This window comes from Pteronotus mesoamericanus, unplaced genomic scaffold (genome assembly GCF_021234165.1).
Source record: "Pteronotus mesoamericanus isolate MK-2021 breed Mesoamerican mustached bat unplaced genomic scaffold, CSHL_Meso_final contig_2, whole genome shotgun sequence".
NCBI classification, from domain to species: Eukaryota; Metazoa; Chordata; class Mammalia; order Chiroptera; family Mormoopidae; genus Pteronotus; species Pteronotus mesoamericanus.
Window position 1 is genome coordinate 2,398,256 of NW_026555084.1, and position 27,264 is coordinate 2,425,519.

Below are 27,264 nucleotides of genomic sequence, written 5' to 3' on the forward strand. Positions count from 1 at the left end.
TCAGTGAATGGAGAGAGCGAGCGCCGGCCAGCTCACCCGGCCGCCCCGTGCCCCTGCCGCCGCCGCCGCGCTCCCGAGCCCAGCCCCAAGGCGGACCTCCCTGGGCGCTGTGCCCCACTGCGCTCGCCCCAGGTCCCAGAACCGGCCCGCACCCCGGACCGCGGGCCATCGGGGCCAGGGGGCGCTCAGCACCTGGGCACTCCGAGCGATGCGCAGCGGGGCAGCGCCAGCCCCTCCGATGGAGCTGCTGCCGTCGCCGCCGCTCGGCGCGCCCCGCTCCGCCCGCGCCCCGTGCGCCTGAGCGCCGAGCTCGCTCCTCCTCCGCGCCAACTCCGCCGCCCGCTCCCCAGGCCCGTCCGTACTCCCCAGCGCCTCCCCGGGCTCTACGCGTCTTGCCCCGCCGAGGTAGCCTCCTCCGGGCGCGGGCCCCTGCAAACCATGGCCCCCGGGCGGACAGGAGCCGGCGCCACCGTGCGCGCCCGCCTGGCGCTGGCCTTGGCGCTGGCGAGCGTCCTGAACGGGCCCCCCGCCGCAGCCTGCCCTACCAAGTGTACCTGCTCCGCCGCCAGCGTGGACTGCCACGGGCTGGGCCTCCGGGCCGTTCCCCGGGGCATCCCCCGAAACACCGAGCGCCTGTGAGTACCCCTGCCCCGCCCTACCCGGGCCACCCACCTGGGTCCCACAGAGGGGCCCCCAAGAGCCAGATCCTGCCTTTTCCCTTGGCTATACTCTATGCAGTCTGCTCTCACTCGCTCCGGAATGGGATCCTTCACTCTCTGACTTAGGGGTCTGTGGCTTTGGGCAGGTCTGGGGAGAGCGGTCTCGAAGCCCCGTGCGATGGGCGAAGAGCCGTGCCTGTCCTGGGTTGAGGGCTCCAGACGCAGGGCCCGCTGACAGCTTCCAAGCAGAACGCTGGCAAGGGACAGAGAAGAGAATATTGCCGCCTAGGAGATCTTAGGGTGAGAGTGAGGGGTCCGCGCTCAGTATTGAGGGGCGGAGGAGAAAGCCGAAGGGTGATGGGACGTCAGGGCGCGGAGACAGAAGAGAGGGCCGGAGACTGCGACCCGCTTGGAGATCAGAGTGGGCCGGCCGCTCGCTGGCTGCCCTTGCGAGGAAAGTTGAGAGCGTGTGTGAAGGTCTAACTTCTGAGGAACCAAACGAATTCAGAGTGGGTGCTCGCAAAACCCGCCTTGCCTGGAGTGCAGCCTCGGAGATGCCGAGTTGCAACCCGGGTGCTCTTTTTATGGCTCGGTTATAAATGCCTCCCCAAAAAGGCTGGAGAAGGGAAATGCTGACAGCCCTTTAAATGAGACCGAGCGCTATAATCTTATAAACCGCACTCAGCCTCGGATCCTGGGCTTGGCAGCAGGAAGAGAGGCGCTTGGAGAGTGGGGTGGATTGACCCTCTTTTTAACCCCAATTGTGCAACCAAATATTTACATTTCATATGTCAACGTTTTGGAAACATTTATCATTTTGAACCTCGGACCAAATTCAAAACTTGGACTCAGGGTGGGCTCTTCCTAGCCTGCAGTTGGGGAGTGGGGAAGGAGGGAGGAAGGGTGGAGGGGGTTGGACCTGGCCTGGGAACACAGCCCAGAAGTGGGTGGGTGAGGGCTTGCTCTGCTGCGGTAGCCTGCTCCACCTCTCGCTCTCCCTCCCTCCGCCTTCCCCACGTGTGTTTGGGGTAGGTGCATGGGGCTTCCACTCTGCCTTCTGGACTTTGGGCTGGAAGAGATGAGCGACGAGTCTGAGATGAATCGTCCTGGAGCGTGTCATTCCTGTTCCTCACCTCCTGTCACCTCATTTTGTCTCTTCTTTATATATCCCTGGGCGGAGACACAATGCAACTGCCTTCCTTTTTCCTGAAGCTTTCCTTTGGCAGAAAACACACCCCCACCTGCCCCCCTACACACACACACACACACACACACACAAAACACACCCCCACCTGCCCCCCTACACACACACACACACACACACACACACACACACCTGCAATGATTACTCTGTGGGGTTGAACCATGCAGTTCTAGAGGGTTAGAGCTTAACCTTCATGAACACCTACAGAAAACAAGACTCAGAGATGAGAAATGATTTGCCCAAGGTCACACCCTAAGTTGATGGCAATAAAAGGACCAGAATCCAGGTTTTCACAACTTAAGATAGAACAAACTATGTTTTATCATACCAGCGAAAAAGTGGTCGTAGTGGTACTTTTGGATAACTAAAACTTAGAAACTCCCCTCGCTCCTCACACCAGGGCCTGCCAGAGTTAGTGAAATAATAACTGTAGCTAATGTTTAATGAATACTTTTCCTGCCTCAATTTGTTTACATGTGCTATCTCATCGAATCTCTACAACAGTCTTATTAATTGCATAGGTAATGCTTATTATTTCACTTTACAGTTAAGCCATCTTGTCATTTGCCAAGGTCATGTAGCTAGTTAAGTGTTCGAATCCGAGTGTGTCTGGGTCCTGAGCCCAAACCTCCTACTGCTCTGCTGGGTGTCCTTGGAACCAGAGTCAGCCTGGGCCGAGAACTATAAACAGAAGGTCCGGGGCGGGTTCTGGCTGGGCTTGGGGCTTAGAATAGGCAGCTGCTGCTGCTGCTTCGAGTATGCCTTATGACACTCAGTGTACTTTGACATTAGATCTCCTGGTTGAGACTACTTCAAAAACAGGTTGCATGTTTGAGAAACCAAAGAGAGTGGGCCCCTCTCCTCCCGGCATGTAGGACATCTTCACAAGCTGTGGGCACAGCACTACAGTGAGTGTGCCACCCCGGGAGACACAGACGGCTCAGCTCTGGGTTTATGCCTGCTCCACAGCTGCAGAAACTGGGCAGAGACTGGAGTCCGGGGCATTCCCCTGAGCCCTGCTGGAGTCCTGGGCGCTGGAAGGCACTGGCAGAGTAGGAGGTGCTTTGGAATACCTGACTCTCCGCTGCCTTGGTTCTGGTCACTGGTGCCACTTTGGCTGGGGCGCAGAGGGGCGATGCCACTGCCAGGCTGGCCCTTGTTCTCAGCTCTCTCCTCTCAGGGTGGGCGGGGGGCAGCCCTCAGGAGCAAGCCGGGCCAGGATGAACGCGAGGGTGAGCCGCAGGCCCCGGTCTTCCCTCACCACCCCGCACTCTCTCTCAGTCAGCTCAGACGTAACAGTTTAAGTCTGCAGACCTTTGGGGGTGGGGGTATTTGGCATGTCTCTGCAAAGGATTTCTTTAAGGGAGGAATTTCTCATTCCTTCCTTCTTTCATTCAACAAACATTACTTGGGCCTCTACTGCCTTCCAGTAACTGTGTATAAAATCATTGCATACACAGAAAAAAAAAAAGCCAGCAATTCAGTTTAAAGAATGTAAGCAAAGGATAGGAGAAGGGAACTTCCTTTAGTGAGCCCTTTAAACTGCGCAGGGCGCTGTGTTTCATGGGGCATACATTCTGTCAGCATTGCTGTCAGACGCAGGGGACCTTTCTAAAATCCACTTTTCTGATGTTTACGTTGCGTTTCATAACAAAGAAGAAGCATTTTCTCCCTTTTTCATTCCTGCTGCTCTGCCTCCCAAAGGGGCTTTCTGGAGGGGGCGTGTGTGTGTTTCTCTGGGCGTTTCTGAGTTCTGAGGCCTTGTCTGCTCATGGCATGCCATTACGGAAAACCTGAGCGGGGCTAATGTGGTCGCCATTTGCACTTTGCTTCGGGCCTGGAATGGGGCCTGTTGAATTGTTCATAATTAAGCTGCTATCCGAGTTGGGGGTCTGCGTTCCAGCTTTTTCTCCACAGTGTCAGCACATCTCACAGAAAGAGAAACTCTCTGCTGTTTATAAACTCCTGACAATTTGTTCCCCTCCACGAGGAGGTGACATCCACAAGAAAGCCAAATAAACGCAGAGGAGAATTTAGTGTAATTTATTATCCGTGCAGCAAAGATAGAGGACAGGAGGGGAGGAAGTGAATGGCGGTGTCTGAAACAAAACATTTACCACAGAGCACAGAGTAAACAGATGTTGCATTTACCCTTCTGAGTACAAAAGGAGCCCACAGATGTAATTCTTCTCCAACCACAATCTCAGCCTGGAAAAGAGGAGACAGATGAAAATGAACTCTCAGGCGGGGCCCCTCCTCCCCATCCTGCCTAAAGGCAGGCAGGGGCCCGCTTCGCACCCGTAGCGAGGTGGTGGCCTGAACAGCAGAGTGGGGCAAGAGTGGACATCTTTGGTTTTTCACTTGGCTCCGGGACATGCTGGAGACTGCTGTATTTAAATAAACATTTCCTGTTTGCGAAGGAAAACGGGCGAAAGGCTGAAACGTGAGAATGTGGTAACTTAATTTTCTCCATCACTCCAGATGACGGCGAGCTTCGCCAGTGGTTGGGTCCAATAAAAACCCACACCGTGTCATAGGCTTTCCCTCACTTGACCACAGAGGTCCCAAGGTCAAGTGGGAGACTTTCCAAGATGCTCAACAGCCAAGCCCTGCGTCCTGGTGTTCCCAGCCTTTGGGGCCAGCTCAGTGGGCCGGGGCAAGTGGGCGAATCACAGGGCCTCTCTGAGTCAGCTGTGGCCATGCGGCCTTTCAGGGAAGCTAGTGCTTTGCAACTCTGAACCGGCCGCTTTACCCCTCTGAGCCTCTTTTTTCTGGAAAGTAGAATTCTAGCAAAGTCTTAATGGTTTTCCATTTATGGCCCTTCCCTGGTATCTAGAACAGTGCCTGTCATATACTAGGTTTTCAACAAATATGTGTTGACTAAATGAATGATGACTTTCATTCTTACAAGTGAAAGAGAGGCAATTATAGATTGGTATTTTTATGGATGGCTAAGGACAACTTACTAGTTATTGTAACTCATGAGTTATTAAGCGTTTCTAAAATTTGGCTCTCATGAGCTAAAATTATTTCCTTACTAGAGTTACCAAGGACTCCTTGTGAATGACTCACCCTAGAGTCTGGTTGCCAGGCATTGCTTAGCAACCTTACAAAACTCCTACTGTGCACATGCCCATGAAAAGAGCTAGAAATCCTGAGCACTTAAATCCTAGGACTTTCTAATCAGGGACTCTTCAGCATCATCCAGCACTCTCTGTGGTTTTTGATTGCTGCTCTTGTATTAATTGATGTATTTGTAGGATCATTATTGTGTTGCTTTTGCCAATCATCTGGGCCTTATATTATTTCTGCATTTTTGCCATTTTGACGTTACATTATTTCTTTCCAGTTCCATTTGTTGTCACTGAGTTCTCTCTCCGTGGGAAGTGTGAACGGTGGGTCTGAGAATTGAGGAACCTTTTTTGTCAGCTACATGGGCTGTGACAAGAAGGTTTCAGAGCCCCACGCCCAGTGGTTCAGGAGTGGGCTCTTGGAGATGGCTCTGGTTTGGATTCTGGCTCTGTCACATCTTTGCTCTTGTATCCTGGGCAGTGACTCCACTCCGGGCTGCAGCCTGTTTAATGCCTTGGCACCGCATTTCCATGCCTGTAATACAGGGGTGATGACCGCACCGGCCCTGTTGCAATGTGGCGCATGTGGCCCAGGGCAGGCCATGGAGTGCACTCAGCACAGCGTCTCACCAGTCCGGTTCCTTTCTCTTGCTTGCTTTCTCTTGAGTGTGCTTGGTAAACGTTCCTCTTGGGGAGGATTAAATGAAATAATGTACAGGAAGTGCTTAATACAGCGCCTGGCCCACAGTTACTCCACAAACTCTTAATGATAGTGGCCATGGCTGTTAATTTCCATCTCTGCACCTCGGGCTGCATTCAGCTGGAAGGCTTGAGAGATGCCCGTGCTAACTGCGTCCCGTGGGGGTAAGTTCCTTGCCTGTACGTAGGCTGTGCCCCGCCCCCTCGTGCCTGGCTTCCTCCCTCTCCTCTCTGGCTAAGCCCAGGTTGGCCTCCCTTCCATAAAGAGGGGATTAAGGTTGAAGTGGTTTATATCTTTGCCATGGGCATGATGCTTTGTGGTACATTTAAATAAGGAATGCAGTTTATTTATTTATTTTGGGGGGTTGGGTTTTCATGGGGAATTTTGGGCTCTGCCTTTTTTTTTCAGTGCCCACTCCTCCTGTCTTTCCCTAAATACCCTCTTGTACTGACTTCCTCTGTTTGCCTCCATTACTGCTTTTACTTGGAACAACTGCATTTACTAGCGTGCTCCACCCTCATTATGTAAGGTGGGCCTAACCCTTTTTAGAACTGCTGAAAAGGAAAACAAACAAACAAACAAACAAAAAAGGCCTGGAAGATTTTTGAGAGAACTTTTCTGAGCCACCACTAATTCTGAATAGGATAGATGCGGAGGTGCTGGCTTTTCAGGGCCCTGCATTATTTGTTGTTCCCCAGCCTAAAATTTAAATCGGCCCTGCCCAGGTGGAAAGAGCTTATCCATGATAGGAAAGCCCCAATTCACTGTTCTGAAGACCTGGATTGTGTTGTGCAAGTGCTGGTATTGCTGGTCTGCCGCGGGATAGACTTTCCTCCCCGCTCACCGCGGTCTTCGTCGTCAGGCTGCCAGCGTCCTATCTGACGCAGCCCTTCCCTGGGTCACTTGTGAAGAGGTATGTGATTAAACATCCTCAGTGATGAGCAGATGGGGAGGTGGGGAAAGGAACGACGTCTGTGGGTACCTATGTGGACTCCAGCACCATGCAGGGCTCCGGTCCTGGCTTACCACTCACTAGCTGGGTGGTTTCAGCTTCCTCATTTGTAAAGTGAGGAGTAATAATAACACCCTATTCATGGGGTGCTGTGAGTATTGGATTAACTCACATGGGCTGCTTGAATCAGAGTACATAAGTATTGCTATCATTATCGTTATTGTAATTCTTACTAACTACAGTTGTCCTTCCGGAGAATGCTCAAGATGAAGCCTGATTTGGAAAAATACAGACTGACAGGGTTGAAAGGTGTACTTTTGTCCAGTTCCCAACCATGTGCATGTTGATCTTCCACCAACATCATTTCAGAGAAAGTGGCCATTCTCCTTTGATTCCACCCGGTGGTGAGGAACTCGGTTCTTCCTAAAGCAGTTTATTCTATTTTTAAAAACAGTTCTAAGAATCATTTTTTTCCTCTGTTTTGGGGGGTGAACGTATTTCCCATTGATTGTTGTTACACAGAGCAAGTATAATCCTTCTTAAAAATTATAGGATTTCAAAAATCGTATTGCTCCTGTGTTTCTCACTTCCCACTTACCCAAGAATCCTCTTTCCTCCTGTGCATTTTTAGAATTGCCTCAACTCTTCTGCGTGTGTTAAACCTAAGACAGGCTCTCTCTCCATTTCTAGTTATCTTCCTCTAAATAGGTTCCAACCTTCTTCCTGTATTAGGATGAGACCGTCCGCTTTCTTGCTGTCTCGACTTCCATCAGTGTGTGCTAAAGGGACATTTTCACATTAGACAGCTGTCCCCTGGCCTGGCTCATTTTGACCAGGGTGTCCACTGCATCCCCATGCCCCCCCCAGCCTCCCCATTGCTGTGGATCCTATTTTTCCCTCATCCCAGACTTGAGCCGTTGACTTTTTGGAGTCTAAGTACAGTGCTGTACATTTATCCTGATTAACTTTTGGCAAATAGTTCCATTTCATCAGCTTTTCAGGGACACTTCCTATTGTGAGTTTCTTGTCTAGCATATTAACCACTCCTCTCCCCAGATCCTCTGCAACTTCAGAGAACTTGCCCTGTGGCTCTTCATCCAGGTTGTCAACATAACCAATAGAGCCCCCTCTGCCTTTTTCAAAGTCTCTCTATGGTCTGAGGTGTGGATTCCATAAACACTGGATTGGCCAAAAAGTCTTATGTTTCTTTCATACAATGGCTCTAGTAGCACTTAGTTCTATTTAACTTCAGTAAAAACAATTTTGTTAGATTGTATTGTGACAGGTGTCATACCAGCATGCATTAAAAAAAAAAAAACACATCAAAATTGGTGAATTTTTGTGCAGCCATTTTAATATTGAAAATGGACGATTCACAACATTTTTTTTTGTCATATTATGCTTTATTATTTCAAGAAAGGTAAAAATGCAACTGAAATTGAAAGAAAGATTTGTGTACTATATGGAAAAGGTGCTGTGACTGATCAAACGTGTCAAAAGTGGTTTGTGGAGTTTTTTGGTACTATTGACATTTTGCCAAATAATTCTTTGCTGTGGGGCTGTCTTATGTGTCGGAAGATGTTTAGCAGAGCCCCGGCCTCTACCCACTTAGAAGCCAATAGTGGGAGATAGCCAACATACTCAAAATATCCAAATCAATAAAGTATTGGTGAAAAAAAATGTGTCTTTTGTTTTACAGAAAAAGCCATATGGACTTTTTGGCCAATCCCATATATTGTCCTCTTCTTTCTGGCTGGGAAGGATAAAAATCTTGAGGTCTTATTGGCCCATAGCATCTTCTTTCCCTGGGGTTCTGTTGTTCATATTTTTTCTGGAATGAATTCCTATTAATGTTTAATTCTTCTGTTTGTTGAATTTTCTTGAAACTCTTGGTCTTTCATAGTCCTTTTCATCATGATTTTAGCTTCATCCTTGACCTATTAGGCTGGTGCCAGAAGCTCCACCAGGAGAGAGAGAGAGCGAGAGAGAGCGAGAGAGAGCACGTAGGAGTGTATGTGTGTTATTCTCCATTGGAAAATATTTTAGCCTGAGAAATTGGGCCCTTCCGTCAGTAGCAGAGCTCATCTGAGGAGCTCCAGTTTCCCACAGTGGTTTCCTTTACCATCTTGGGTGCCTTTTGGCACAGGGCTACGGCTGGAGTAGTGCTGGGACGGAATGAGGTGGAGGCTGACGCAGGGGGACCGAGGCCTGCAGGCCCTCCCCGGATCTCGGTAAACCGCCACCCCCTCCACCACAACAGCCACCGTGGGCAGCTCCCACGGTGTGCCTGGCACTGCTCCCACACTTCACCGGCATGGCCCCACTTAGATCCAACAGTCACATGAGACAGCAGCTCACACGGTCCTCACTGTACAGATGAAGGACCACGCCAGGGAGCTGAAGGAACGTCCCCAGGTGGGAGCAGGTGAGGCAGGGTTCATCCCGCAGGCTGCTCTCAGGTCTGCGTTCCGACCGATGATCATGCCATTCCTCTCCAATCTTTTAAGTCAGACCTTTCTCTGTCTTCCAAACTCAAGTCGCAATAAACAACCAGAAGAAAGAACAATCAGCCCCAGGTGAATCGGCAAGCACCTGTTCGATGCACGGCAACTGGACAGGAAAGCCAGTGATGTTCTGAACACCTGGCAGAAGAGCCATTGTGTCCAGTTGGGGAAAGTTGGTGGTGTTGGCTTGAACATGGTTCCCATAGGTAGCAATGGGAACCTGGTACAGGGTCACTGATGTTCATGGTCACAGGGAACCTACAAGGGCATGAGCCCAGTTTAAAATGACTGGAGTCGCACTTGAAGAAGTAGCTAACAAAGCCATTTAGAACAGAATCCAGAGGGTCAAATCTGAGAGGAAATATCATCATGGTTCTGTGGCTAATTATTATTTTTAAAAGTTTTGGAATTTGAGGGGATGAACCCACCAAGAGCAGTTCTGATGGGCCTTTTTGACCAGTATTTTCCCCCACAAGTATCTGCTTAGCTTTGGACAGCAATTGCCTTTCTTTCCAGTTAGATGCACCACACATGTTCTCTCAACTGTGGCCTCCAGGCTCCCCCATGCTGAAATCTGGTCCTACTAAAACAGAAGGTACATGAGAAGCATCCTGGCCAGAGTTCATGTGACTTCACTTTTCATGGCCTTATCACTGCTTGTGTGGGCTCAGACTCCTTCTCTTGTCCGAAATGCCAGTTGGGTTCCTGACCCCTGATTCATTCTGTGCTTTGGCAGCAACGTGGGTTGTGGTTCCTGAAAGTCTGCCAGCACATTTAACCGCCCACCTTGACTCCCTCTTGAGTTTTTCAGCCTCCCTGTTTCCTGTCTGCTACTCAGCACACCCATTCTTTGCTTCCCCATCCTCTGTGATTAGTGTGTGCCCTGACTTAGGTCAGTCTGCATGGTGCGGAGACCATGAACTTCTGATCTGAGGTTTGTGGGCTTGACCATGGATTACCGCATCTTGTGCATCTGTCCTTGAGCCTGAGCTGCCCCGGCCCCTGCCTTGGCCCTTCCAGCTTGGCTCCTTGCTCTCTCCTGCCCATCATATAGCTCTCCATCGCCTCAGTCACTGAATTTGGATGTCCCCCATCTAGGCCTCAGGTCCTGAGATTGGATGGCAGGGAGATTTTAGTGACATAGACCTTCATGGGAAGCTGGAGACTCCTGGCCTATTGGCTGAGTCCTGGAAACAGCTTCCCGCTTCATCTTCGGGGCCACCAGAAGCCTTTTATGGTGCCCAGGGTGGTGTGCGGGGGTACTCCAGGGCTGGTCTCTGTGACTGATGAGTTAAGACCTGCTCCTGAGCCCCCTGCAGCCCAAGCAAAGAAAAGAGCAGATCATTCTGTGATTGAAAAGCTCAGTGATATTCATTTCATTGGAGAGCTGTCCTCCAGAAATGTGCTGCTGAAGTTTCTGGACTGTCTAGCACTTTCCTGACATTCTTTTCTTCTCCTCCCCATCTCTTCTCAACTCCAGAATGCAGGTAGAAAACTGTTTTCTCTGTGGGGTTTGTGAGCAGTAATGGGAGCCAGTGGAGAGCACTATTCCATGTAACCTTAATGAGCAAAAAGACCTAGGCAGACTCCTGGTTTTCATCATTGTTCCCTAAACTGTGGGACATGGTAGGAGTATCTTTCTGAGTCTGGGTTGTCTCATCTGTAATCTTTGGAATGGCAGGAATGACACTTCTCTCATAGAACTGATGCAATGTTTAAATGAGATCAGATATCTGCACATGCCTCCTAAATGTAATGCTAAGCAAATACCTTAATGAGTTCACCAGTGATATCTGATTTTAACCACTAAATCCTGTATCTGAAAGATGATCAGCGTTCATCTTAGAATCTGGCATTTACAGATGAGGAAGCTCAAAGATCTTAAAAGCCTTGCTCAGTCACCCATGTCTTCAAAATCTTATGTATCAAGGTGAGTATTTCACAAATGCAAATATAGCTTCACACCAGACAAGTCAGCTACCCAGCCAGGTGGATATTAGAGGACTTGTTGCCTAAATGAGTTAATAATTATTGATTAATTAATAAGCATCGGTTTCCAAGAACATAGAACCAAAGAAGGGGCTCCATGAAGGATGGGGTCATTTAAAGGAGCTCTTTGGTCTTACTACAGTGTGTCCCAGGCACAGTGAAGAATAAGCGAGTAAAATGTCCTCATACCCACAACAGCTCAGGATAATGGGAAATCAGTCTGCGCTGTCCCTTCCCTCCAAGCGACTGACGAGGCGAGGGCAACCAGGCTAGGTTCAGAGAGGAGGTTTATGGGATGGAGGGGAAAATGCTGGGATAATGGAGGATTTGATGCCAAGTCCTCAGGAACCATGGATGAAAGCGAGCTCTGCTTAGCCCTTTCAGGGGGTACAAACATGTAGGAAAAAATCATACCTCATTAAAAATAAAATAGTAGAAATAGAATTTTTAGAAAAACTCATGGGGAAAATATTAATCTGAGAACAATTGTCTCTGAGAAAGCAGCGAGCTGGCAAACAACACAGTTCTGTATTTTATTAGAGTCCTAACTCTGTAGAACAGTGACCTTATTTGAGAAGCATTTAATAAACACTGACACACAGCGCAGCCGCTTTTGAGGCCATGACAAGATACAGGGCTGCCTTTGGGAGGCCAGCTCGCCCTCTTGGGCTGTTTCAGCTGTAACTAGACCACAGGACACTGTCTCCCTTATTTTTCTCTCTTAGCTGTAACTAAGCAGGTAGGAATGTTCCCAAGGGCAAATGAAGGAGGGGGCTTTGGACAGAAATTTGTTGTTTGGGTGGGTTTGCCAAGGAGTAGGGGGCACCCATCTTTGAGGGGAAGGGTCTGAGAATGAAGGGTCACGTGGCCCAGTTTCTCTTTGGAGACCTTGTCTTATGCCCGGAGACCTGGGATGGAGGCATGTGTGTTGGAAGGTGGGTCTATGGTCCTTTGGAATGGAAGACGTGTGGCTTGCAGTAGCCCCAAGAAACATGTGCACTACATCTCCTACTAGAAGTTGGCACATTTCTTTCCATCGCTGCCAGCTTACAAGTCCTGAATTTCTGCCATGGCACTCGGTTCTGTCCCCCGCCCCCTCTCGTTTTCTTCCTTAGCCAAGAGATTTTCAGGCTTTTGAGGTCTCTCTGGAGATCATCTGGTTTACGGGCCCCCCCCCCCCCCCCCCGCCACTGATCTCAGCCCGCCTGGGCAGATGAAGGTCTCAGAGCGTGACAGGAGGGGACCCAGCTTTGTAGGGGGAGCTGCCCTCACGAGAAGTCAGCCCTGCTTTCTGTTCAGCCCGTTCACAGCACTTGGTCCTCGGCAAAGATGCCCCAGAGCCATAGGGAACTTCTGCCAGCCTGGGGTGTGGGGCAGGCAAACAAGAGGACGTACCAAATCTAGTACAAAAAATAAGGCCCAATGCGGAGCCAGAGTAGGGGATTTCAGAATGCAGATCGCCTCCTGAGAACCCTAAGCACGAAGGTAGCTTGTGTAGGGTCTAGAATGGGAAGACCCCGTTAGGAAAACCGCAAGGGAAGGAGCACTGGGACCCGGGACTAGAGCAGAAATCTAAAATGGGAAGGCCATTCCATGGGAGTTTGTAACAACCCTAGTGCCACCACCCCCTGCCCCTGTCTAATCACTTCATTCCACTGATGGCAACCAGTGTCCTCTGTTTACTCTGTTGAGGCATACATGTTAATACTTTCTGAAACGCTTACCGTAAGCTTTCCCCTGCCATGTGCCCTCCTTGTGTGTTCTAGAAATTTTGCAAAGACTTACACGTCCTCTGGGTCCTCTCCCGACTGGGGCTGCATGCTGATGCGAGCCTAGTCGGCCAGGAAGCTCTCTTCTGCCTTTAAAACAGGAAACATCTCCTTCCGAGAAGACTGCACTCCAGTTTTCTTTGTGTGTTGCTAATGAACAAAGAGGCCCCATTGCAAAACGGCATTTCATGAGCAGAGCCAGGCCGATAGCACCTCCTGCCAAATGTTACTCTGTGCAGTTGTTGGAGGGGGCGGGGGCAGCTCTGTCAAGGGGAGGATCGAAGGAGGCAGCTCGGGGGAATTTTAAGCAACGACAGCATGGTGTAGTGGGAAGAGACTACTTGCCTGGGAACATGGAGGCCTGGCTGCCCCTCTGACACACCGAGCGACCTTGGATGAGTCACTTGCCCTCTCTGGGCCTCAGTTTCCTCGTCTTTAAAGGAGATGAGGGGAGTAGACTGGAAGATTTCCAAGGACCCTTTCAGTCCTATGCATCCCCACTTCTGGGGGCTGGGATCCGGGGTTTTGGCCTGAGCCAACATGTGACCAACCCAAGGGACGAGCTGGAGGCAACAGAGAGGCCAGGACAGCTGCTTCAGGGAGTGGCTGGTCCTTGATTAAGGCTCAAATAATTAGCTCAGCTCCACAGTAAGCCTTCTGAAATTAGGAAAGAAAAAGATGTTTAGTTTCCAAAATAGCAGTCGGTGTTTCTTAAAACGGATTGGCTTTGGGCTTTTGTAGACTTCATGCACAGACATAATCTTCCTTCCTCTATAGCAGAGCAGTTTAGAGTCCAGGCTGGAGTTAGTGTGACCTGCGTGTGCGCGTGATCACAAGCAGGCGATCTTGGCGTGTTCCTTAACAATAACCTGCTTCTTTGGGTTGCTGGGGGGATGCAGTGAAGTAATGTGTGTCAAGCTCAGAGTACAGTGCCTGGCATTCAATAATGACTTAAAAAGTCATTATTCTGATTACCTTTGCTGCTTAGCCAGCCACCCCAAAACTTAGTGTTGTAAAGCAATGATGATTTTACTATGCTCCATGCTTCTCAGGGTCAGGATTTTGGAAGCTCAGTAGGGAGGGCTTCTTTCTGCTCTCTGATGTCTGAGGCTTCAGTGGAGAGTGTGGAATCGACTGGGGGAGATCTGAACGGCTGGGCACTAGAACCATATGCATGCTGGTCACTCACATGTCTGACACCCAGTCTGGGTGGGCTTGAAGGCTGAGCTCAACTGTGACTATTGACCAGAGTGCCTACACATGCACTCTCTATGGGGCTTGAGCTGGCTTGCAGAATGGTGGCCTTAGCGTTGTTTGACTTTGTAAATGGAGACTCACAGCTCTGAGAATAGCTGTGCCATCATGTTTTAAAACATGTGCAGCCATGCAAATATCATCTGTATTTTCCATAATGTGTAACTAATCTTTTAACTAGATTCAAAGCTTCTTGGTGGCAGGAGCTATGCATTTCTCTGTGGCTTCATACACTGCTTGTGAAAATAAGACTAAGCCAACACATTTTTAAAAATTACATCAAGCTGGATAGGTTGAAAGACCTTGAGTTTCAAAGCCAAAGGGATTTAGATTCAAAAAACCTGTATTTAAACTGTGCCCTTTTGGCAAATCACTTGTCTATGTAGACTCAGTTTTCTCATTTAAAAAAACAAACAAACAAACAGATAATAATACCTATCTCAAGTGTTGTTCTAAGAATTAGATATAAAACAGGCAAGATGCACAATACACACTTGGTGCTGCTGAACATTATGAGGCACCTCGGCTCTGTGACCAGCACACAGATGTTCAGTGTAGGTAGAGCTTGTTTTGCATGTCATTGCTTACTGTTCTGTGACTGCTCTAAGTCCTTTCATCTCTTTGAGTCTTAGGGTCTTCATCTTAAAATGGGTATAATTGTAAGTGCTTTTAGGGTACTGTGAGGATGAGAAGCCCCTCATGTAAAGCTTCTTGCTCAGTCCCTCACACACAGTAGGGACTTAATATGTAGTACCTATAAATTGAGTAGCCTCAGTTAATGATTGTAGTTCTTTTGTTTGTATTGTATATTGGTTCATCCATGAATTATGCATTGAACGACTATTTATTTGACGCAGATGTGTCACCGTAGCCTAGTTTCTCAAGTCCCTGCATACTAGGGTCTGTTGATGCCTAGATCTAGGAAGATACCCCTCTGGGGTAAAGGGTCTCCCTTGAAAAGGAGCTTTAATTGACCCGTGGACTTTTGACCCCAGAGTTCACCCCGCCTTCCTCAGTTATAATCGTTTTGCTCAGATATCCATATGACTCCTTTGTTTTTGGGTCTATCCTCTTTCTTACTGCTGTATAGCTGCAGGCAAGCATGCTAACTCTTATCTTGTGTCTGTTTTTCTTGTTGCCTTTTTTAAAGCATTGTTTTCCTGGCTCGAATTTGGCAAACTATACTAGCCTCGTTGGCGTGGTGTGAAGTCAGGACACCAGGTTTAGACTCTCTAGGTAGTTTGTGGGACCTGAGGTGCTGTGAGGAATCATTGACTAGGAGCACCTCCTTTCCCAACCCTGCAAGATCTCCCAAAAGCCTCTGAGAACGTCACCTTCTTGCTTGTAGAAGGCCATCCGTCCCCTTCATCAGAGTAGGCATGTGCTATGTCTTGGCTGCCCAGAAGTCAGTCTCCCTGCCCAGAAGAATATCATCTTCTGCATCCTCGGGATACATTTAGGTGGGTTTGATCAGGGATCTTACCCTCTCCTAGTCCCCGGATGGGCCCATGACCTAAGTCGGGTTGATTGGAAGCTTCCTTCCTGGATTTGAAATCTTGACCAGAAGGACAAGGAGATTCGACGTGATGGCTTGCCATTTCATCTAAGCACTTGTGAAATGACCAGACCTGCCCACTTTCCTTTTCCCCAGACTTGCTCTTAAGATTCCCATTGAATCCAGAAGTCCCCTATTCTAGTGAATTCCCATTTGTTCAACTTCATAAACTTGCAACTAAATAACTCTAATGGGCAGAGCTACGGACAAAAAAAAACTTCGGAGGCGAAAGTTGCATAACGAGAAGGGTCACGCCTAGCATTTGCAGAAAGGCAGACCCAGATTTGAATCCCAGTTTTTCTCTTGACCGGTGCAGTGCCCTTCGGCAAGTTCGTTTTTCTCTTAGGATGTCAGCATCGTTGTAAAATAAGTATAATGAGTTCTGAAACCCTGATTCTCAAACCAGGCTGCCCATCGTAATCACCTGGGGAGAATTTAAAATTACTGATGCCTGGGTTTCATCCCCGTCATTCTGACTTAATGATTTGGGGGCACATCCTGGGTGTTCTGATCTATAAAGCTCCCAGGTATTTCTGATGTGCAACAGTGTTTGCGAAAACTGACCTGAAGAAATCCTTCAAATTATAGAGAATGTTAAATAAGTTATGTTAAATAGTTAGCATAATGTAGGAAATGATAAAAGTTACCCTCTTTCCCTCCTTAAGGTGAATCAGAATCACTTGTTTTTGCTTCCAGCACAGTTTTCTTTGTTTGGAGTAGTCATAGCGATGCATGACAACCACGGTGCAATATAACCTCACTTATTTATACCGTTTGAGGTGAAGGCCAATTGTAAATGTAGCCAGAATTATGGAATACACAAAAACGTGATTACTTTCACATCCATGGAGTAACTGGGGCGAGTTCAACAAAGCCTTGTGAGAGCATTCTATGGACTAACTGCTTTAATGGGTAGAAAAAAATGATTTGTAATTACCATGGCAACAGCAAAGCGGAGTGATGTCTTCCTGAGGGACGTAGACCAGGACCCAAGAGGATTCCCTCCTAGATCTGCCCTGCACCTTGCTGAGTGACCTTGGTTCAAGCAGTTCAACTCTTGAGCCCTCAGTTTCCTCAGAGCCCATTTTCCAATCGGTGCAGGTTCAAAATAATTTTCTAAGGAAACGTGTCAACATGAGAGTTGTTAAGACAATGATGAGAAGGTTCCATAGGAAGCAGAGTGAAAGTGAGGCCTTGAACCTCTAGGAGGAGATAATTACAGATGTTGGTCCTGTTGCCAGCCGCCCCTCTCTCCCCGACCCTCTCTTCCTGCTGTCTTCCATGTCTTACTGTGCAGGGACCTAGTCAAACCTCTGTTTTTATAATGTCCTTTCTATAAAGAGGATGCAAAGGGAAACTTCCCTCTAGCCCAGCATTTTTATACCTTAGTACTATTGACATTTGAGGCTGGTTTTTTTGTTTTGGACTTTTTTTTTTGGTGGGGGGGCACCTGTTCGTTTAAAATAGTGAGCAGCATCCCTGACCTCTGCACATGAGATTCCAGTAGCATACACCACCTCGCCTCCTCCTCGTCTGACAACCAAAAACGGTCTCCAGACATTGCCAGATGTCCCCTGAGGGACAAAAATCACCTCAGGTTCAGAGCCACTGCTCTTGCCCAGTGTCAGTGACGTGTGTTTACATTAATAAAGAGCATACATGTTTTGCATGTGTAATGGTTAATTTCTATGGTGCCCTCAGAGATTTTCTCAGATGCCTGTGAGCCAGACAGCTACCAGGAATCCTTACACCCATCGTTACAAATGGGGGTTTGGAGTTACAGCGAAGTTAGTGGTAATAACAATAACCACGGTCATCATTTATTGAGTGTTTATTATGTGTTATGTGCATGGTTAAGTGCTTTATATATTACATTGTCTCAGTTAATACTTACATTGACACAGTTTTTTGCAAGCCAGTGACTAGTGGGGCGAGCCCAGCCCTCCAGCATGTTGTGCTTGGCCCCCATGGTATTGGCTCACATAATTGTTGTTTGGTTCTGTTTTTCTTTTTTTAATGTTAAAATCTTGCCATCATTTTAAGATGGGGTGAATTCATATAAAAATCTATTTCTACCTTTTCAAATATTGGAAAATTTTGCACCGAGGGCCAGCTTGGCTCTGTGGCAGTGATTGGCCGGCTTTTAGATGAGGCGTGTCCCCATTTCACCACAGTCCCGCCCCTCCTGGGGTGGTGCCAGCACTGACCCTGTGTGCCAGCCGCCATTCCATTCGGAATCGGGCTGTTTTCCGTTGCTCAACTCGGCTCCCCTCATCGATCCCATCTCCTAGCTCCTCTACGCTGCTGTATTTGCGGCTCTTTCCGCACACCCACACGGTGTTGCATATATTACTGTTCTCATTTTAAAGATAGGAGAACTGAGGCTCCACCCAAGGAAAGGTTTGGCCAAATTTACACAGAAAATAAGCAGAAAAGCTGGGAGCAAACCTGAGCCCCCCTCCCGTGCCAGGTTAGCCCTGACCGTGTCACAGAGTGGCTGCCGGTAAAGTCTCCCTGCAGCCCTGCGTGCTCCAGCAGGCTCTTCTGCATCTTCGGGTTTCCTCAGAGAACCAGATCTGTGTCCCTTTAGTTCACCAGGAAACCCACATGTCACCAGGATGGGAAGAGCGTCCTCTGAGTGTAGCTCCCGAGCTGTGTTCTTCCTGCGTCTGTGCCACTCTTTGGTCTGTGGCCAGGGGCTGCTCACACACTCCCACGTAGCTGAGGGGCCAGCTGGTGTGTGTGCTTCTGCCTGCGACAGGCCGCTTGCCTGCGGGGAAGATGTGATTGCTTTAGGAAATTAAGTGGGAGTGATTAATTAGGAAATGTACTGAGGACTCTGGAAAGAAATAGCAGAAAAGAAAAAAAAATTGGAACCCTAAATACAGAAATGCTTCTGGCCACATGGCTAAGGATACTGCGTTCAGTGGAACTGAAAGCATTTGATCCTGTTTTTCTGCTGCTGCAGCTTTGATACAGCCCCCTTGCATTGGGGATGCTGGAAGGAACCATAAAGTCAGCTGGCCCAGCCTTCCCTGCAACCACATGGTAAAGGAAGGCTCAGAGAGAGACCACCAGGAGAAGCTGGCAGCTTTGGAGGAGCAGCAGGCTTTGACACTCAGAAAGATCTGAGCTGGAATGTTGACGCCTTCTTGCTAGATGTATAACCGTGGGCAGATCTCTGAACCTGTGCTTGGGCTTCTCGCTGTGAAATCAAGGTAGTGTGGACTATTGCCAAGGCTGGTTGCAAGGAATTAGCGAACAGAACCAGCACAATGACTGCTGAGAAGTAGTATGTGCCAGGCACTGTTTTAACACCTTGCTTGTGTTTTCTCAATTTTTACAACATTCCTATGAGGTTGGTACTATCATTATCTCATTTTATAAATGAAAAAACAAAGGCACTGAGAGTATACATTATTTACCCAATGTCCTGTAGCTGGTAGGTGGTAGAGCCAAGTTTTCCATGCAGTCGGATTCAGGAAGGCACACTATCAACCACTAGGCATTCTGCCACTTAGGCACATTATATAATTTATAGATAACATTATATAATCAATAAATAACAGTTACATATATATTCATATGTAATTTTTAATGTATGATAGGATTTATATAAATTTTTACTATATTTAAGGTGTTATATTAGGTCGAGCCCTATGTAATTATCATTTTTGTTGGCAGAAAAGGTTGAGGAATAGTAATTTGATGGTGTTCATTCTAATATATGACACTTTATCACAGAAATTTCTCTTACCTTTCACTCAGAAAATATGTATATACACACACACACACACGCGCACACGCACACACACTCACTCACAGTTTTCTCCTGCATAAAATTAAGCCACCGCCCCTAACACATGGTGCTGCTGTACCTCATCAGTCAGGACAATACCTATGGGAAGTGCTTCGCACGGTGCTCAGTAAATAGGACTATTGTGATCTCCGGTCACAGCCAGGGCTCCCACACACCTGCAGGGTTCTGCTATGTAATACTCCTTCTTCTGTCCCTAGTGGCTTGGCTTTTGGCTTGAGGGTCTCCATGTACAATAAAACGTTTAAGTTACAGGTGAAGTATTGAGCCCAGGAGCTATTTTTCATTCTATGGGACTTTGATCTTTTCAGATACAAAGCTTCCTGGGAGGCCAGACTAAGCGCTGTTGCCCTCCAGGTACATAGGAATTAAGGTGCTGCCAGCACGAACAACCCCTGCCCATCCTCAGAGCTCGTTCCTCCTGGGTTTTCCCTTGGATCCTTGTGGTACAGTCCCCTGCTGTTCTTACTGAATTTTTGGCTTGTCAGTCAGCCTTCTCTTTGGAAACTACTCAACTGCAGTCCCATCTGTGGGTTTTAATACAGTGAAAGTGCCTCTTGACCTCTTGGGGCGTGGGCGCTGAGTCTTTGCGGAGCGCTGTGTGGTGGGGGCCCTGCTCTCTTCCCAGACCGCGTGCCGAAGTGAGCTTGGAGAGACTGGCGGCCCACGGCTGACCTCCTGCCCTTCGGCCCTGGCTGTGCTCCTGGGTAGGTATTCTCAGTGCCCCAAGTCAGCTTTGAAGACTCGGGGAGAGGCAGTGACGAGTGAGCCGTCCCCTGGGGCCCCCTCTGCCCTCCCAGGCCCTGGTTTGGGTCAATGCGCTGGTACTAGAGCTTCACAGTAACAATGAGTGCTTGCTTTGATTGAGACCTCTTGTTTCAGGCACTACGCTAATTGTTTCTTATTGTCTCATTTAATCCTCACAAGAATAGGATTAGGTGCAAATTGAGGCAGGGAGAATACACAGTTTGCTGCAGTTATACTTGTGACAAATGGCGGAGCTGTGACTCAGGCCAGTCGGACCCACAGCTTTGGTTTCTTAACCACCGCCCTCTGCAGCTTACAATAGTCTTCTTACTTGTGAGGTGCTACCACCCAGGCTTCCCTGACTCTAAAGCAGCAGGGTTTCCTGATTCCTGTGTGCAGAACCAAATGCAGAGGCGACATTGATGGTCCCTGAATTAGAGCCCGGATACACCTGTGAACTGGAGTGGGGATGCCTTGAGTGAGTTCCAAATCCTATCAATGGAAGGGCCAAGGGAGGCTTGTGCAGGGTGTCAGGTCCAAGGGAGTAGCCATTGCTGCAAACGAGGGACCCATTTAATCAGTCAGCCACTCAGCATGGCTGCCCTTAGTCCATCCGTGCGCACCTGTAATGCTCTGGTGTCTGAGTCCTTTCTCACCTCACAAATGTGCTCCTACAAAAAAAACAACCTTAGCGCACCTACTACAATAGCTGTTTTTTTTTTTTTTAAAGTCCAGAAAATACTAGGTACTGGTGAGGATATGAAGAAATTTAAATGCGGTATAAAATGGTGCAGCCTCTGTGGAAAGCAATATGGCAGTTCCTCAAAAAAGTTGAACAGAGAATTACATATGATCAAGTAATTTTACTCCTAAGTTTATCAAAAGAATTGAAAGCAGGGACTCAGATCCTTGTATGCCAATATTCATAGCATTAATCACACTAGCCAAAAGTTGGAAACAACCCAAATGTCCGGCAGACGAATGGATAAACAGTATGTGGGGTGTATATATAATGGAATGTTATGCAGCCTTCAGAAGGAGTGGCGTTCTGATAAATGTTACAATAGGGATGAACCTTGAAAGCATTGTTAGGCAAAGTAAGCCAGACACAAAAGACAAATATTACAAAATTCTGCTTATAGGAACAATGCAGAATTGGCAAATTCATGGAGACAGAAAGCAAATTAGAGGTTACCAGAGGCTAGGGGAGTGGGCAGCAGGGAGTTGATGCTTCAAGGGCACTGAGTTCCTGCTCGAGGTGATAAAGGTTTTGGGAATAGAGAGTAGAGGTGAGAGACAGTTGTACAACATGTGAATGCACGTAATGCCCCTGAACTGTGTAGTAAAAAAGGGTCAAAATGGTCAATTTTAGGTCATATATATTTGACCACAATTTAATTTATTTTAAAAACAGGAGACTCATCCCATGAGAAACAAAAGGTCTGCTTTGTAAAGGAGCAAACTCTTACAGAAATCTTTCTTTCTCATCTCAGCACCCAGGCCTTAGGCCTAGCACAGGGCCCGGTGTGTAGTAGATGCACATTTATTTTTTATTTTTGCTGAGCCAGACTGTGAATAGCTAATTTCATTTGTAGTTGACAATGACAGTGAGACCGTTGAGTGTGGGCTTTACTACCATGGCAACTGTGGAACACCAAAGTGATAAATTGGGAAAATGCAGTGATATTTTTGGCAGGTGGGGTTAGCTTGAGGTAAAATGGCCCATCGCAGGTAAATATAAGATTTGAGGGAGAGTGAATTGTTAGTAGTTGTTACAAAAACTGACAGGCCCAGCCAAGCTGTGTCCTCTTTGTTCTGGTTGAGAGCATCCAGGCTGCTCTTTGCACCAGTTGAACCAAAGAGGGTAAGAGGATAAAGTCCGAGTTTGTATTTGGACTCCAGGAATCTTTTCTAGAATCTCTCAAAGGAAGACAGTGGCCAACCACACCTTTCTTCATTCATTGACAATATAGTTCAGATCTTTAGGAAGAGGCGTCATGGGTCTCAGATCTCCCTGGCCATTAGCAGAGTCACAGCAGGTATCTAAGGGGAAAAACACCCCCACAATTTGGCATTTAAGGAAATAGACCTGGGAGGACATAAAAGGGATTTGTCTTGCTGTGTCATTTCATGGGTCAGAATGCCTCTTTTAGGGGAAGGAAATGGTTTCTAAAGCTGGTGTGTTTTCAGTTGCCCTCCCTCTGTGTTGAGGCTTGATAGCTATTTTCAGATTGGAAGGAGGGCCTTTGCCTTCCCTCCCTTTGAAACCCTTCTCCCTCTCCCAACGCACGCAGGTACACCAATTCTTAGTAAGGGGGAGCGGTCTTAGAATCCAGAAGCCTTGTCCCCTGCAGAGTCCACCAGCCTGTCCCCAGCCCATCCGTGACCTCCCTCCTCCTGAATCAGAGGTCTGAGTTATGTCCCTCTTGAACGTGTTGTGTGACACAATGACACCATGAAAGAGCCGGCCCTCTGCCACCACCACTGGGCAAGGTCCATGTGAAAGGCCTTTAGGCAGCCTCTGGGGGAGTCTGGGGGTGGTTTCATGGTACTAGAATGACCATGGGGTTTGGAGTCTGAATGGAATTTGAACCTAGGCTTTGACACTTGTTAGCTGATTAACTTGAGAGAGTCACCAGACTCCGGTTGCCTCATTTGGTAAATGGGCCCAGCAGTACCCATGTCCCCGGGTTTGTGTGTGCAGCACATATTCAGAGAGGAGCCCCTGCACGCAGCCTGTCGATAGGCTGCTGCCCAAGCCTCCACAGCTCCCGCTGGTACAGAAGAACCCGCCAGTGTGTGTTCTTTGCTGCTGGTACCAGAATAGACTGACGTTGGTGTGCTCGAAAAGTCCCAGCCGCCCATTTACTGGAGGTCATGATAACATACAGGTGTGTGCTGTGAGACACAGAGCGAGTAATTAGAGATCACTCATGACATTTAAAGCAGCAGGCCAACTGCTGTAGATACACCACCATGCTTAACTCTCACAGTTCTTATGATTTGGTACTATTTTTATACCCATTTTTCAGAAGAGAAAACTGAGTCTCAGTGAGGTTAAATCACTCATCCAAGATCAGTCAGCTGGTAAATACTTGAACCCAGACAGTCTGGCTCCATAGCCAGGTGCATAACCAACACACTAGCTGTGGTGGCAGGAAAGCAGGTCACCTTGGAGGCTGAGCCCGGAGAATGCCCGTCTCTAGACTGGCTGTCTGTTCTGACCCCTCAGTCTGAGAAGCCCTTTTCTTATCTTGAATGTCCCCAGATTTGCCCGTTGAATGAAGTCCTCATTCTTTGTTGTTTTTCCAGGCTTGCCAAGTCCAGTCCCCATCAATCATGCATTAAATAGTTCACTTTCGCATTCATTCAGTCAACATGCATTTGCTGAGCAGCCCGTGCCCCCGCCCTGTAGTATGACTGCTAGAGCTGGAGGCCATTTGTGGAGTTCACTCATCAGGCCCCAGGCTCCAGGCGGTGGGCCTCGCCCTGGTAACTACACGTCATCCCATGCTCATCACATGGCTCTACATGGTAGACCCCATTACCACATACCGTTTATTACTGCTTTACAGTTGACCAAATAGAGGCCATAATAAAGTTGAAGTATTAGTTGCTTAAGGTCCCCCAAATTATGTCAGAACCAGGATTCACATCCTTCAAGGCTTCTTATCAACCCTAGACTCAAGGAATTCCCTTTTCCAACTCCTATGGTATTAGTCTTCTTGATGAGCGGTTCCCAAACTTGAGCAGGCATCAGGATTACCTGGAGGGCTTGTAAAAACATAGATTGATGGGCCCCACCCCCACGGGTTCTGATTCAGAATGTCGGGATGAGGCCCAAGAGTGTACGATTTTATCAAGTTCCCAGGTACTGCTGATGCTATGGGCCAGGGACCTCTCTTTGGGAACCACCGCTCTAGTCCAAGCTCTTTGAGCACAGGGATGCTGTCTTTGTTTGCCTCTAGCATTATGCGCTACCTTAGTACAGAGTTGTTTCTTGATACGTATTTGCTATTTGCTATTTTGAGTTGTTCAATTGCACATTAATTTCTTCTTTATATATTATGTTGTGTTTTTATTACTCAGTGTGCAAATTCTTAGACTTTCCCTTTTAGTGTTTAAGCTCCTGGGGGTCAGGAATTTCACCTGACACTTCCTTTTGCAGAGCCTCATACACACTGAGTGTTAGGTAAATGTCCACTGGCTGGTTGCTTGATTCAGAGACCAGCCTTACTAAGACCCAGGGTGTAAGCCAGCTGACCTCTGGGAGTAGAGCTCTTGAGACAGTCTCTGGAAACCTGGAAGAGGGCCTAGTGTTCAGTAGTGTTTGTTGAATGAATATCACTCTGTGGCTGTGGGACCAACAGCCTCCGGGTCTACCTGGTACCTCGAGCCCAGTTCAACCTTAGAAGCTTAGCCTCAATTTTCCAGGGCTTTCAGTTCACCTACAGCAATGATTCTCAATCCTAACTGCACATTGGAATCACCTGGGGAGCTTTAAAATAATATTAATACCTGATATTTACACCTAGAGATTCTCATTCCATTACTCTAGAATGTAGCCTGAGCAGCAAGACTTATAAAGCTCCCTGGTGATGCTCATGTGCAGTTGAGGTTGAGAACCCAGATCTAGAGCGTCTGGCTGCATGATTTTCTCTTGTACATTTCCAGTGGCACATTATGTACACACATAGGGGTGCGCATGTGCATTGAGAAGCACAGGGCTCTGTGCTTTTTCTTGAGGGTGCAGAGTCCATCTCGGCCTCTAGGATGAGGACAAAGGGATTGGAAGCCAAGCTTTGGGGAAAAACTCGGCCAAGCTAAAGAGTACTTAAGAGCCTTGAGCATGCTGCTTCCTTTCCTGCGGCAGCCTTTGGCCCACTGCTGGTTGCCACGTTTCATAGCCATGGGAGCTCTGTTTCAAGGCTGAAGGCAGGAGGCGGTGGGCTGAATGCAGGTGATATGGCTGCTGCGAGGCCCGTTTGTTCACCCTCACTTCCGAAGGGGGCGTCCTCCCAGGGACTGGGGTGTAGGGTATAGTGCCTGGCACCCTGCGCGTCAGCACTGGGTTTATTCTTGGATTTCTCGGTGGAAATGCACAGGGCCACCTGAGACCCATGCGCTGGCCGAGAGCAATGGGAAAGGTCATGCCTGGGCCTCCACCCCAACAGGTTGCTTGACTCAGCACAATCCTGGTGTAATTAAGCATGACAAGAAGCGAAAGGGAAAAGGGCTGGTGCTCTCCCATGCACACTCAGCCTCGGCCCCCAGGGATCAAGGTAGTCAGAAGTGCCAGCTGTTCTCAATTTTATTGGAGCCAAGGTTTGGCTCACCCACAGCCATCTGCATCAGTTTGTCTCTGGGCAGTTGGCCTGTGCTTCAGTAGACCTGCAGGACCAAGTCACCCAGAGAGATGGCTGGGTGAGTCATTCTCACCCCCTTTCCTTCTCTTCTCATGTGGCCTCAGAAGCTGTGTGTAAGAGATGTGATCACATTAGTACATTCAAATTGCTCACTTGTTTGAGAAATAGCATTGGGTAAGGCACTGTGCTGGGCACTGGAGCAAGGACTGGGACTTAAGATTGGTTTCTTCCCGAACAGGGCTTTTATATGAGGTGGGAAAGCATTTAGTCATGATAAAGTCTGGAATCAAATTCAATCACCTACTTGGGCCAGACTGGTATTATAAACGGGTGACGTGGGCGGCCTGTGAAGCCATAGGGGGTGATGGGGACGAATAAGGTCCATAGTGAACTAGGCCCACATGCTGACCAAAAGTAATTTTTAAAAACTCCCTTTGCTAAGCCCAGAAAGCAGAGCCTGTACAGTGGGACTCAATGGTGGGCAGCCAGTGTAACAGCCACTTCTTGTCACTTAAGGGGATGAACAGTCAGCTAAAGGGCTCCAGGGTACCTCATGGCTGCGTGAGGGTCTGAAGACCCAAAGCCCAGAATGGACCTCTGATCCTGGAGATGTGTTCTTCTGGGACCCACCTTATCTGTCTGATTAAGGAGCCCGCCTTGAGCACCTTAGGAGGCTTCCAGAGTGCAGCTTGCCAAGGTGGGAATCGACCTGGCTGGGACGTCAGGGTGGGCACCTGACATGGCTGCAACAGGAAGAAATTGCAGTGACTCTGCCCTCCAGGTATGACCTGAAGCCCATCTCTTCCTTTCATCCCTTCAGAAACATGAGAGGCGAGGGACAGGGCTGGACTCTGAGCACCCTTGTCCATCCTCCCTCCAGCTTAGACAGAGCACACTGATGTGGAGGGCATGGTGGACTCCTGGTGTGCGCCCACCCTGTTTCCTTCTGGTCCCTCTCTGTCCTCGTCGGCCTTAGTCCAGCGATGCTCATTTGCCCATCACTGGACTACGGGCCCGGATCCCCCAGGGGCAGACCCTGGACGCTGTGCCTGTGGTCTCAGCTCTCGAGCTTTACCCTGCGATGCTAGGGTCTATGCCAAGGTTAGGTAGATCAAGGGGCCTGTGTCAGCCTCAAGGGCCCTTTCTTCCAGAGGCTGACACAGAAACACAGACTAGTCTCATGGACTTAGAGCAGCGAGTCTCTTCTCCGGGGCTTGAAGCACTACATAGCTTTCAATTCCTTCTTGCTTATGACGTGGTGCTATTTTTAGTGCCCTTCTCCAGATATATGGGGCTCTCTCACTGTTGTTTTCTTTTTATTTGTCCATCCATGTGCTCTTGGTTTCCGCAGAGCGTGTCGCAGTGAAGTGGTTTCTGCAAAGCCCCTTGGCTCCTCCCTGAAACAATCCTCCCCCTTGCAACGCCCCGCGCACCAGAGCCATGGCCCCAAGCCACGTCAGAGTGAGCAAACCACAGGCTGAAATTGCAGCCATTCAGGAGAGAGGAGTCTTTAATTTGGGCTTAAAATAGCCCACAGCCTGAGATTTTGAGGGACCAGGAGCAAGGTGTAATCGTGGGAGTGGGTCCTGGAGACCCACACCAGGATGATGGAGCAGGAGCTGTGGGCCGGAAGACAGGCAGGCATAGAGACCGGGGGACTGGGCTGCAATCCCCACG

General features: G+C 48.5%; 1 protein-coding gene across 2 annotated transcripts in view; it reads left to right on the top strand.

Moving 5' to 3' along the window:
• Positions 1–205: 205 nt before the first annotated feature.
• The window catches only part of SLIT3 (slit guidance ligand 3), a 520,298-nt gene continuing 493,239 nt past the window's right edge, over positions 206–27,264 (top strand). For both annotated transcript variants that reach the window (XM_054568067.1, XM_054568069.1), the window contains exon 1: positions 206–635. In XM_054568067.1, coding sequence (XP_054424042.1) covers positions 439–635 — 197 coding nt within the window. In that variant the 5' untranslated portion in view covers positions 206–438. The remainder of the gene's footprint in view (positions 636–27,264) is intronic.